The 12,999-nt window shown below is 37.3% G+C and overlaps 1 protein-coding gene across 3 annotated transcripts in view; it reads left to right on the plus strand.

Moving 5' to 3' along the window:
* The window catches only part of SLAIN2 (SLAIN motif family member 2), a 76,127-nt gene that overhangs the window by 26,102 nt on the left and 37,026 nt on the right, over positions 1 to 12,999 (plus strand). For all 3 annotated transcript variants that reach the window (XM_040238162.1, XM_040238163.1, XM_040238164.1), the window contains exons 2-3: positions 5,706 to 5,854; positions 10,451 to 10,615. In XM_040238162.1, coding sequence (XP_040094096.1) covers positions 5,706 to 5,854; positions 10,451 to 10,615 — 314 coding nt within the window. The remainder of the gene's footprint in view (positions 1 to 5,705; positions 5,855 to 10,450; positions 10,616 to 12,999) is intronic.

Below are 12,999 nucleotides of genomic sequence, written 5' to 3' on the forward strand. Positions count from 1 at the left end.
TGAGGTTTATCCATGTTTAATGTTTTTATTGCCGCTAACAGTTTTTTACAGGTCTCTCTCTTCAACTTAGAAATACCAACTCAGAAACTTTAGACAGGATAAAAATGAATAAAGTAAGCTTCTTGTAATTCAAAGAAGGTTAGAGGTGGAATTTTCTTTTTGGTGGGCCATGTCTAAGTAGATGCAAAGATGCTTTTTTAAAACACCTTTCTTCACTATGTAGTACATAGAGGGGCACCTAATATAGTCTTATGAAAGATACTTAAGGAAGGTTCCCTTTAAGAAGTGACATTTAAGCTGAGATTCAGTAGAAAGTACTAATGGGCTGGCTGAAGTTGGACAAGGGAAAGGTAAGGGAAGCCCAAAGTGGAGTTGAGCGAGGGGAACAGCATATACCGATGACCTAGAAGCAAAAGTATTGGGCTTTCAAGACTAGAAATTGGTACCATATGGCTGTTATTTAGATTCGAGTGATGGAGGAGGGTGAGAAATGTAGCTTAAAAAAAAAGGTACTACAACAGTTAGATCATTGCTGTGTCTCAAGGGTCATGGGAACTGTATTTTGGAAAAGACTGTAAGGCAAAAGGAAACTGGCATAGTGACTTCCCTGGTGGTCCAGTGGTTAGGAATCTGCCTGCCAGTGCAGAGGACACAGGTTTGATACCTGGTCCAGGAGGATCCCACATGCTGCAGAGCAACTGAGCCCATGAGCCACAACTGTTGAAATCCATGCTCCTAGAACCCATGCTCCAAAGTAAGAGAAACCACCAGAAAGAGAATTCCTTGCACCACAACAAAGAGAAACTCCCACTCACTGTACTAGAGAATGTGCATACACAGCAAAAAAGACCCAGTGCAGCCTATAAATATGTATTTTAGAAAACTGGCATAGGATTTTAGTAGAGTAATATTAATAGTCAGATTCATATTTTAGAAAACAGTTCACTTGCAGTATATGGAATGAATTGGAAGGGAGCAAGATGAGAGATTTTGAAATTTTTTTTTAAAAAAAGGACTTTTCTTTTTCAGGATCCTTTTGGCCAGTCTGTATCCTTACATTTTCATGTAACTTTTAGAGTCAGGCTGTCCATTTCTATAAAAATGTCTGATGATATATTTTAGGCATTGTATTAATTTTGTTCATCAGTTTGGAAGAATTGGCATGTTAATGTTGAGTCTTCAGATCTGTGAACATGGTGCATCTGTCCCATTTATTTAGGGCTTCTTTAGTTTCTCTCAGCAATGTTTTATTGTTTTCAGTGTACAACTCTTGCAGTTCATTTGTTAAATTTATTCCTAAGTATTCTTTTTGATGCTGTTGTGAATGGAATTGCTTATTTCATGTTTGAATTCTTCATTGATACATAGAAGTATAATTTTTTTGTGGAGGGAGAGCTGTTGATTTTATATCCTATGACCTTGCCAAATCTAATTGATTTTGTTTGCTTTCAGTAGATTCTACAAAGGATTTTTTATGTACAGGATCATATTGTCTGTGAATAAAGACAGTTTTACTTTTTCTTTCCCATATGGATGCCTTGAATTTCTTTTTCTTGCCATATTGCACTGGCTAGATAACTCCAGTACCACACTAGATAGAGCTGATAATCCTTAACTGTGTTCCCAGTCTTCAGAGAAGCATTCAGTCTTTCACTGTTAGATCTGTTTTCTGAAAGATTTTGTATAGGATTGGCATTATTTTTCCTTAGTATTGATAAAATTAATAAGTGAAGGCATTGGGCCTGGACTTTTCTTTGCAGGGAGATTCCTCATTACTAATTCAATTTCTCTTTATAATCTCTTCAGAGTCTCAATTTTTTCTTGAGTCCCAGTTGATAACTTCTATCTTTCTAGAAATTTATGTCATACCTCCTTTGTTGGCATAATGTTGTTCGTGATATTCCTTACAATTCTTTTAGTATTGATAGCAGTGCTCACTCTTTCTTTCAGACTTTGGTAATTCACATGAAGGAAGCCATACACACAAAACATTGAATGATTTCATTTATGAAATGTCTAGAAAAGGACATGGAGCTGAAAGCACATTAGTTAATGCCTAGGGCTTGAGGTAGAAACAGAAAAGGGGTTTCTTTTTAGGGTGATATAAATTAATGATAAAATTACATGGTGATGGTGGTTGGAATAACTAAATACTAAATTTATCAAATTATACAATGGCTTCTATGGTACAGAGATTACACAGGTTGATTTTGTGGTATGTAAATTATATCTTGAAAAAGTTGTACTTTTTAAAAAAGTTGTAGGGTACTTTTCAGTTCAGTTCAGTCGCTCAGCTGTGTCTGACTCTTTGCGACCCCATGAATCGCAGCACGCCAGGCCTCCCTGTCCATCACCAACTCCCGGAGTTCACTCAGACTCACGTCCATCGAGTCAGTGATGCCATCCAGCCATCTCATCCTGGGTCGTCCCCTTCTCCTCCTGCCCCCAATCCCTCCTAGCATCAGAGTCTTTTCCAATGAGTCAAGTCTTCGCATGAAGTGTCCAGAGTACTGGAGCTTCAGCTTTAGCATCATTCCTTCCAAAGAAATCCCAGGGTTGATCTCTTTCAGAATGGACTGGTTGGATCTCCTTGCAGTCCAAGGGACCTTCAAGAGTCTTCTTCAACACCACAGTTCAGACGCATCAGTTCTTCGGCGCTCAGCCTTCTTCACAGTCCAACTCTCACATCCATAAGTGACCACAGGAAAAACCATAGCCTTGACTAGACGGCCCTCAGTCAGCAAAGTAGTGTCTCTGCTTTTGAATATACTATCTAGGTTGGTCATAACTTTTCTTCCAAGGAGTAAGCATCTTTTAATTTCATGGCTGCAGTCACCATCTGCAGTGATTTTGGAGCCCCCAAAAATAAAGTCTGACACTGTTTCCACTGTTTCCCCATCTATTTCCCATGAAGTGATGGGACTGGATGCCATGATCTTCCTTTTCTGAATGTTGAGCTTTAAGCCAACTTTTTCACTCTCCTCTTTCACTTTCAAGAGCCTTTTTATTCCTCTTCACTTTCTGCCATAAGGGTGGTGTCATCTCCATATCTAAGGTTATTGATATTTCTCCCAGCAATCTTGATTCCAGCTTGTGCTTCCTCCATTCCAGCGTTTCTCATGATGTACTCTGCATAGAAGTTAAATAAGCAGGGTGACAATATACAGCCTTGACGTACTGCTTTTCCTAACTGGAACCAGTCTGTTGTTCCATGTCCAGTTCTAACTGTTGCTTCCTGACCTGCATACAGATTTCTCAAGAGGCAGGTTAGGTGGTCTGGTATTCCATCTCTTTCAGAATTTTCCACAGTTTATTGTGATCCACACAGTCAAAGGCTTTGGCATAGTCAATAAAGCAGAAATAGATGTTTTTCTGGAACTCTCTTGCTTTTTCTATGATCCAGCGGATGTTGTCAAAAGGTACTTTCACCATCTTAAAAATATAGACACTACTATAAACTAAATGAATAAAGCATCAATAATTCAGAATCTATTAAAACGTGATCTCCCCTATACCACACGAATGGTAGCTTTTCTGTTTTTGTTAGTGGCACTGTATTACTTTCAGTCACAAAAAGCTAAAATCTGTAGAACAATTTTGGGTTTCTCCATCTTTTTTATTTCCTACCCTCATCATTAATCTTTCACCAAGTCCTGCTGATGCTACATGTATAAACTACTTGTCTCCCTATAGATCCTATATTTAATCCCCTTAGTGGCAATAGAGAATGCTCTTGCCTTCTGTTAACAGATAAACGGTAATGTAGCAAACTGTCTATTCCTCAAGAGAGGAAAAGGGGGAAACTGAATCAGTAACCCTTATGTGTGCAAACTATGTTCTGCCACTCTGTTCTCTTATTTCAGTGTCCCATCACTAAAATGATCCCTAAAAATAAAACACTTTGGCCCATATGATATTGGCACCAAATTATTTTTCAGTCAGGGAACCTTTGGTTGAAATTTCACAGTACTTTTAAACCTGCCAGAGGACATATAAGCTGTATTGTATGTAGCATGTAACTGAAAGCCTCTTTAGCAAAACCATGTGTTTCCCTAACCCTAAATTTTAAAGAAAACCCCAAACAAAAGTGCTTGCAGTAATTATACATATTATCTCCTTTGCTCACCTCTTACAAACACATAGACTTCTTTAAAATAACTGTTTGCATACTGAAAACATTTTTTTCACTCTGATACTTTTGAATTTCTTACATAGTTTACACGGGGATGATCCAGAGAGATGATATGAGTTGGGAGGGTGGTTCAGGATTGGGAACTCAAGTACACCCGTGGCTGATTCATGTCAATGTATGGCAAAACCAATACAGTATTGTAAAGTAAAATAAAGTAAAAATAAAAATTAAAAAAATAATAATACATAGTTTAATCAAGGGGGACTGGGTTCTGATGGACATAGCCAATTTATTGATGGCTAATATAATTTACAGTAGGTTGAGATTATCAAGTTTTCACTTGTCAAAACTTGAAAAATATTACTTCATTACCCTGTTTCTGTTAAAATTAAGTCACAGAGGCCCAGTGAGAGAGCTGAACTTTCACCTCTATCCAGCATCAGCAAGACAAGGAAGCAGTGAGAAATGGGGCCCTTTGTCTCCCTTTCCCCATTCTCCATGTGTCAGTAGGACCCAAGAAAGGAGCTGATTTTACATCACATCCATTGGAAATATAATAATTTTGTTTACATCATTAATTTCACCTAAAGTGTCTTAATTTGGAAACCACTCTGGTTAGAGTCCAGTTAACTTCACATTTTTCCTGTAGAGTCACATTTGAAATGAACATCAGTTGAAATGATCTGAACTCATTTGAGGAAAAACAAATCAAGTAGGCTTCCCTTGTAGCTCAGTCTGTAAAGAATCTGCCTGCAGTGCAGGAGACCTGCGTTCAATCCCTGGGTTGGGAAGATCCCCTGGAGAAGGAAATGGCAACCCACTCCAGTATCCTTGCCTGGGAAATCTCATGGACAGAGGAGCCTGGTGGGCCGTAGTCCATGGGGTCCCAAAGAGTTGGGCATGACTGAGCAACTAACACTTACTTACTTACTTAGGAAATTAAAGTCTCCTGTCTTCTTGAACCTTTTTGTTTTTATATACCTTCTCCAGGAACTTATAAAAGATGTCTTCTTTCTGCTTTACTGAAACTGAAGTAATGTAGTAAATTGGATCATATTGTTATTAAGGATTTTTTTCATTATTGCTTTTTTCTAATGTACCATCATTTGAAAAGAGGGCTACAGAGGGCTGCTGCTTAAGTAAAAGGAATGAATTGCTAATGATAAATTTTCGTGTGGTTTGTGGTAGGGAGGGAACTGGGAATTGGAAAGCAAGGTATTTATCTGCCTTCTAGACAAGACCTAATGATATGGTTATGTTAGGCAGTTAAGAACTACGAAAACAGAATAAACTATTGTAAAAACATGTTTCCTCATAGTTTTTGAATGAGAGTAAAAGAAAAATAAGACACACTTTAGAACTGGACAGTTGGCCTCCTTTGAGTTCACTTAATAGTTGAGATTTGATGGTTATAATATTTTCCTGTGTAGAAAATAGATGTGGGTGATTTAAAAATACTCCATCATTTTTTACTTCTCATCCCCCAATTTAAATCTGTTCAAAAGATCCCTTATTTTATAACCTTGTGTTTAGTAACTAACATTAGTCTTTTTTGTTTTTTGTTTTCTCCTAGGCTATATTCATCACCAAAGAAAAAACTTACACCAATGCAGAAATCGGTTAGTCCTTTAGTTTGGTGCAGGCAAGTTTTGGATTACCCAAGTCCTGATGTTGAATGTGCTAAAAAGTCTCTTATCCACAAACTTGATCAAACTATGTCAGGTATGTCTGTAATTTTTCTTGTAAATTCACCCTTTTGCTTTCTTTAATCAAAAAACAGATAAATGTTGAATGGTATATTTTTAGAAAGGCAGTTCCTTGCTTGGTGGTGTTTTTCAGATCACATTGTGCATGCTGTTGTGAGGTTTTGCCATATGCACATAACCCTGTTCTGTTATTTACTTAATAAGTTCTTTTTAAAAAAAATCTCTATTTATTTAGCTTCATGCTAAAAAATATCTTTGAAATAATGGATTTTATGACAAGTTTTTTTTTCTAGTGTAAGCTAAAACAAATGGTTATTTTAAAAAATGTTTTGTCTGGTATCATCTGAAATCATCTCACCAGCCTCAGGGAAATTCTGATGTGATGGAAAGAATCAGAGGGAGAACCTTAGAGACCTCCTTCTCACTCTATCACTTAGTTGCTTGTGACCCTGCAAGTTAACTTAACTCCGTTGAGCTCAGTTTTCTTATAAGGATGATGAAACCTTATAAGTGTTATTTAAGGATTAAATGATAATGTTTATGAAAGAGCCTTGCATGTTTTTCTGGCTCATGGTAGTGATTAGTAAACGCATTCATGCCTATTGTCTTTCTGTTTGCTTTGTTTTTTTTATTTGGCATTTTAGGTTTTAAATTGCTTTTATGCCCTGTTGTTTAATAGCATTCACAAAGCTAATAAAATATATGTCACTATTTATGGCATTTAATGTAGCATACTGGTGTGTTGGAAATATAGGAAAAATATTATTGACTCTCTCTTGGAATTACTGTCATTCTCCTAAAAATATCAGTTTCCAGGAATTTCCTGGATGTCTAGTGGTCAGTCCTCAGTGCTTTCGCTGCTGGTGCCTGGGCTCAGTTCCCGTTCAAGAAACTGAGATCCCACAGTTCACATGGCATGGCCAAAAAAACAAAAACAGAAGACCAAAAAAAGTAATAGTTTCCAGGAAAACTCCTGTAGTAAAAGATTGATGCATGATTACTAATTTGGAATAGGTTTTTGTTTTTCACTTTGTGTTTACTTGGCAGCTATGTCCTTAAGAGTACTTTTTTTGGCTTTATTGTTGAAGTACATGCTCTTTTTTTCAGGGTGTAAGCTGCAAGTGGTCAGGGGAGGCATGGGGAATGTACACAGTTAAACTGGCATATAGTAAAGTGTAGTTTGTCTTTAATGAGCAATGGTTATTATAAGAAAATAATGTATGGGATAGACATAGTGGAGAACACCAAAGCGGTTACACTTCAGAAGTAGCAATTGGAGTGACTAGCTTTTTGCTTTATTATGACAAAATTATTAAAGATAGTAGGAGCATGTAAGAGAAGATGTTACTCTTGAACTGAAACTAGGTGTAATCAAGTACTGGATCTGCATAACAATGCTTAGATCTTACAGCTGTGTGCACAGAGCAGTAGCTATAACTGTATATATTTAAAGGAAAAGTAATTTGGCTGTTTCAAGTTTGAAGCTTATAGTCCTAAACCTCTCTTTTCCCAGGTTGGAGGGAAGATTTTTTTTAATGTATTTTTTGATAAGGCACATCTTCCTAGAAACTTAGCTGTTGTATTCGAGAACAACAGTTTCTGCTCCTTCACACTCAGCTTCTCTTGAGTGAACTACCATGTGTTCCTAAGACATTCTTTTCTTGTTTATTTTTTAATGATAATGCATTATCTTTTTTACCCTGTCTTAAACACTCCCTAGTTTTCTTTTCAGTCTTTAAGGTTCTCCCTTCTCTGTTTTCTGCCCATCTTTTTTTTTTTTTTGGTGGTAAGACTTATTTAACATAAAATTCCCCACTTTAACTATTTTTAAATGTACAGTTCAGTGGCATTAAGTACATTCACAGTACCGTCGCCTCTATCTCTAGAACATTTTGTCATCCCAGACTATATTAGAGTGGAGAAGGCCAAAAGTGAACATAGGATGGTTTTGAGGAGGGTTGATGATGATAGCTGAGCAGTGTGCGTTGGGGGAAAGGGTCATAGTCGAGATGAAAAGGTGTGAAAGGAAAAAGGAATAAGCCACATATGAGGAAATGGGGGAGAAGAAAGTATCGGCATTGATTTCTGTGTTTCCAGCTAGTATGATAGGGTAAATGTTGTTACCGTTCTGAGATAAGGACAGCAGCTAAAATTTGTTTTAGCTCAGAAAGAATGAGTTTGGATTTGGACATGAATTAGTTTTGAGAATGAAAATGAGAAAAGAATGAGTTGGTTTTGGGGTACATTTGCCATACCTTCAGGGGAGACATTAAGTGGGCAGTGTATATGAGACTGAAGCCCATGAAAACTTGGGCTTAGAGATATAAGTAATGGGGATTTGGGTAATATAACTAATGTTGTGAGTATGATTGAAATTTCTCAAGAAAAAGAAAGTTAAAATTTGAATTGAGAATTTGCAGTGCTGGTAATTAAATAAATAACCAAATAGAGAATATGCTTCAAAGGAAATCAGAATGAAGAGGAAGGAACGAACAGCCCTATTCTGCTCAGGTTGATATATTGAAATCAGGCTATGTACTACATACTCAGTATGTTTAATGATGTCTTGTCTCATGGTGAATATGTGTAAAACTATACTACTGACCAGCTTACTGTACTATCCAACTTAACAGAAAACATGTTTGCCTCCTCTCAAAACCAGTGCTCTGCCTATAAGCAAACCAGAAACTTCAGAACCATCTTATTTTTTTTTCCTTTAGTAATCCTTTCAAGTTTTTAATATTTATCCCTTTCTTCCCTTTTTTGGTCACCTTTATTAAAGTGCAGTCTAATCCAGTTAACATTAGGATTTTGACCATTTATTTTCCCTGTGCTGATTAGATCACAGTACTCTTGCTCAGAAGTCCCTAATGGTGTTATCATTGCTACTGGACACATTTCAAACTCCTAAGCATGGTGTTCCAGGCCTCCTGTGACCTGGCCCCAGCTGGTTTTTCTTGTTTTGTCACTCACCGTGTACTTTACCTTTCTAGATTACTCACTGTTATTCCCTAAACACAGTATGCATTTTCACAAGACAGCTTTAGTTTGTTATAAACACAGATGAAACCATATACTTTGCTCAGTTCTAGTGTCCTATCAAATTACTACTCATCCATTTAAGATTTGCTCCACTGCCTCTTCTTCCAAAAAGCCTTACCTATTTTCTGTCGGTTGTAATGAATTACTCCTATCTCCTCGTTTCCATTAGCCTCTTTGCACTTTTTTGATACTACTCATTTCATTTTGCCTTGAAATCATTGTTTTTTCTCCCTGCACTACTTGGAGATAGGCCTGCTGATAAAAAGTACCATGTCACATCTGTGTATGTATTCTACATCATACTTCAGTAATGGTCATAAACATGAATAAATGGTAGATTTTAGAATAGAGTGGAGGAAAGAAAAAAATACTTTCATATATGTATTTATTTGGCTGGCTGCGTTGGGTGTCAGTTGCAGCACACGAGATCCTTCTTGAATCATGTGGGATCTTTCGTTGTGGTACACAGATTCTCCAGTTGTTGTATGCAGGCTCAGTAGTTGCGGCCTGTGGGCTTAGTTGTTCCGCAGCATGTGAAATCTTCCCAGACCAGGGATCAAACCTGAGTAACCTGCATTGCAAGGTGGCTTCTTAACCACTGGACCACAAGGAAAGTGCCCCCTAAAATATTTTAAGTATTAATTTTTCTTACATATAGTTGCACTTGAGATCTTTCATACTACTTTTATATTTTATACACATAGCACAGATGTTTTACCTTTTTCTAGCAGAAGTATTCTCTTTGGCCCAGAATATGGGAGTGGGGGGAACTTTTTTTTTTTTAAAGAATTCTTGCATGTTTGACTTTAATACGGCCTGAATAGTCAATGGACTTCCCTGGTGGCTCAGACGGTAAAGCTAAAGCTTCTGCCTACAATGTGGGAGGCCTGGTTTCAGTCTTTGGGTCAGGAAGATCTCCTGGAAAAGGAAATGGCAACCCACTCCAATATTCTTGCCTGGAAAATCCCATGGACAGAGGAGCCTGGTAGGCTACAGTCCATGGAGTCGCAAAGAGTCAGACACAACTGAGTGACTTCATTTTCACTAAATAGTCAATATTGTTTTATTTCTTCTAAAATCCAAACTTAGGAAAGCCTATGTTTAAAACTCATTATTTCATAGTTTTTTGTTGTTATTAGCAATATGTATTCAAAAAATGAGAAAACACAAATTGCTTTTATATTCATTTTATTTTTAAAGGCTATTCAACAGTGGGAATAAACTTCCCAACAAGACAGAAGTAACTTAATTTAGTAGTTAATAATTTATTGAGGAGATATTCTTCCTGTGGTATTATTTGGTTAGCCATAAAGTTCGTATGGGTTTTTCTGTAACATCTTACAATATTTTTGTTTGATGTGGCTCCTGTTTTATTTGCATAACCAAATTTAAGATAGTGGAGATATTGTGTTAGGATTATTAATGTGATATAGCGGGGGGGGGGGGGGCGCGTAGAAATGTTTCTGTATTTAAATTGAGATAATGAATTACTGAATTGCCTAACAGGAAATTTTTTGAAATGTTACTAGCGTTTTGTTCAATTTGATTTTTTCTCTTGTCATTAATGCAGCTCTCAAGAGGCAGAATTTGTATAATAATCCTTTCAACTCCGTCAGTTATACAAGTCCTTACAGTCCAAATGCCAGTAGCCCATACAGTAGTGGTTTCAATTCTCCGTCCTCAACCCCAGTGCGACCTCCTATTGTCAAACAGCTAATACTTCCTGGAAATTCAGGTAAGGAGAAATGAATTGAAGTAATTAAGAAATAGTTTTTAACTTATTGCCCTGCCTCAGAAAATAATTTATTCATCAGTAGCTCAAGTTCTTTTATTTATGAAACCTCCAACTGATTAGAGAAGATATTGTCAAGGAGCTACTTAGCACCAGGTGGTGCTGTACTGGGCACCAAGGATACAGATAAGCCAGGATACATCCAGTTTTCTTTAGCATATATGTAAAAATTTTTTTAATGTGGCTTGATTAAATAGGGTCATAAGTTTGATTCTCTTAACAAATGCTTGCTTGGGTTGTAAAAGCTACAGTTAAATAGGAGTTTTAATGAGCTTTGATATTATACTTTAATAATAGTATTAGACTGTATATGAATGTGCCAAGGGGGTGTTTAGAGCCATGAAGGGTATAGGAGAGGGATAGATTGCTATAATTGAGGAAAGAATGTTCTGCGTGGTTCTATGACTGAGACTGTTATTGTATAGCTTACTGTTCTTTAGATTTCACCCATTCAGTTACTCTTATTACTGCTGCTGTTATGATTAATTATTATAGCTCCCTTAAAAAGTATTAATCACCTCAAACTTTTGACCTGTGTACTTGCCAGTTTCATCACTTACTGATCCTGCTCTTTGCTCTGTACATAGGTTGTTAGTTGCTACTTATTTCACCCATGACTGTTGTACTAAAATGTTTGATCTACCATATTTGTTTAATATTTTTTAAAAATATTAAAAATTTTTATTCAAATACTATTTGAGACTGACCTTGTAGTACATTTTCTATTATGTGCACTATTTTTGATAATATAAATATTAACTATGTTTTGTATTCTTCTTGCTCTTTTTACATGCCATTCATGTTAGAGCTGACTCTTACAGTGAAAAATTCAGAAAACAAGAATTTCAAATACATCTGTATTAGAAATATTAGTAACAGTGTTGGGATTTTTCAGTTCTTCATTGGAAGTTGATCAGATGAAAGCATTTCCTTAGAAAGAAGTTATTAGGTTGGTGCAAAAGTAATCACGGTTTTGCATTGTTGAACTTTGCTGTTTGGTATTGGAATAGATTCTTAATGAATGTGGTTATGTTGTACATAATTTTAATGCACATTTCTCACTTTAGTTTTTTTCTAATGACTTATTACTTGCTGTGTATTTTATATTTATATTAGACTATGGAAATGATGATTGACAAAAGGCAAATTTAAGCAGTTTTCTTATTTGAGTTCAAAAGGGGTTGTAAGGCAGCAGAGACAACTTGTAACATCAGCAACGCATTTGGCCCAGGAATTGCTAACGAACATACAAGGCAGTGGTGATTCGAGAAATTTTGCAAAAGAGATGAGAGCCTTGAAGATGAGGGGCAGAGTGGCCAGCCATCGGAAGTTGACAGTGACCAATTGAAAGGGTCACTGAAGCTGATCCTCTTACAGCTACATGCTGCTGCTGCTGCTAAGTCTCTTCAGTCATGTCCGATTCTGTGCGACCCCATAGATGGCAGCCCACCAGGCTCCTTCGTCCCTGGGATTCTCCAGGCAAGAACACTGAAGTGGGTTGCCATTTCCTTCTCCAATGCATGAAAGTGAAAAGTGAAAGTGAAGTCGCTCAGTCGTGTCCGACTCTTAGCAACCCCATGGACTACAGCCTACCAGGCTCCTCCATCCATGGGATTTTCCAGGCAAGAGTACTGGAGTGGGGTGCCATTGTCTTCTCCATACAACTACATGAGAAGTTGCCAAAGAACTGAACGTTGACCATTCTATGGTCATTTCAAAGCAAATTGAAAGGTGAAGAAGCATGATAAGTGGGTGCCTCATGAGCTGACCACAAATCAAAAAAATCATACTTTTGAAGTGTTGTCTTCTCTTATTCTGTGTAACAACAATGAACCATTTCTTGATTGGACTGTGATGTGTGACGAAGAGTGGATTTTATATGACAGCTCGCAGCGATCAGCTCGTGTTTGGACTTTCAAAACTCATCGCAAAGCCAGACTGGCACCAGGAAAGGTCTGGTCACTGTTTGGTGGTCTGCTGCTCGTCTGATCCACTACAGCTTTTTGAATCCTGGCAGAACCATTACACCTGAGAAGTATGCTCAGCAAATCGAAGAGATGCACTGAAAACTGCAACGCCTGCAGCAGGTGGTCAACAGAATGGGTCCAGTTCTTCTCCATGACAACACCCAACCATATGTCGTACAAGCAACACTTCAAAAATTGAATGAACTGGGCTACAAAGTTTTACCTCATCCACTGTATTCACCTGACCTCTCACTAACCGACTACCACTTCTTCAAGCATCTCAACAGCTTTTTGCAGGGGAAATGCTTCCACAACCAGCAGGAGGCAGCAAATGCTTTCTAAGAGTTCATAAAACCCAAA

The sequence above is a fragment of the Oryx dammah genome, unplaced genomic scaffold, assembly GCF_014754425.2.
Source record: "Oryx dammah isolate SB20612 unplaced genomic scaffold, SCBI_Odam_1.1 HiC_scaffold_3, whole genome shotgun sequence".
NCBI lineage: Eukaryota > Metazoa > Chordata > Mammalia > Artiodactyla > Bovidae > Oryx > Oryx dammah.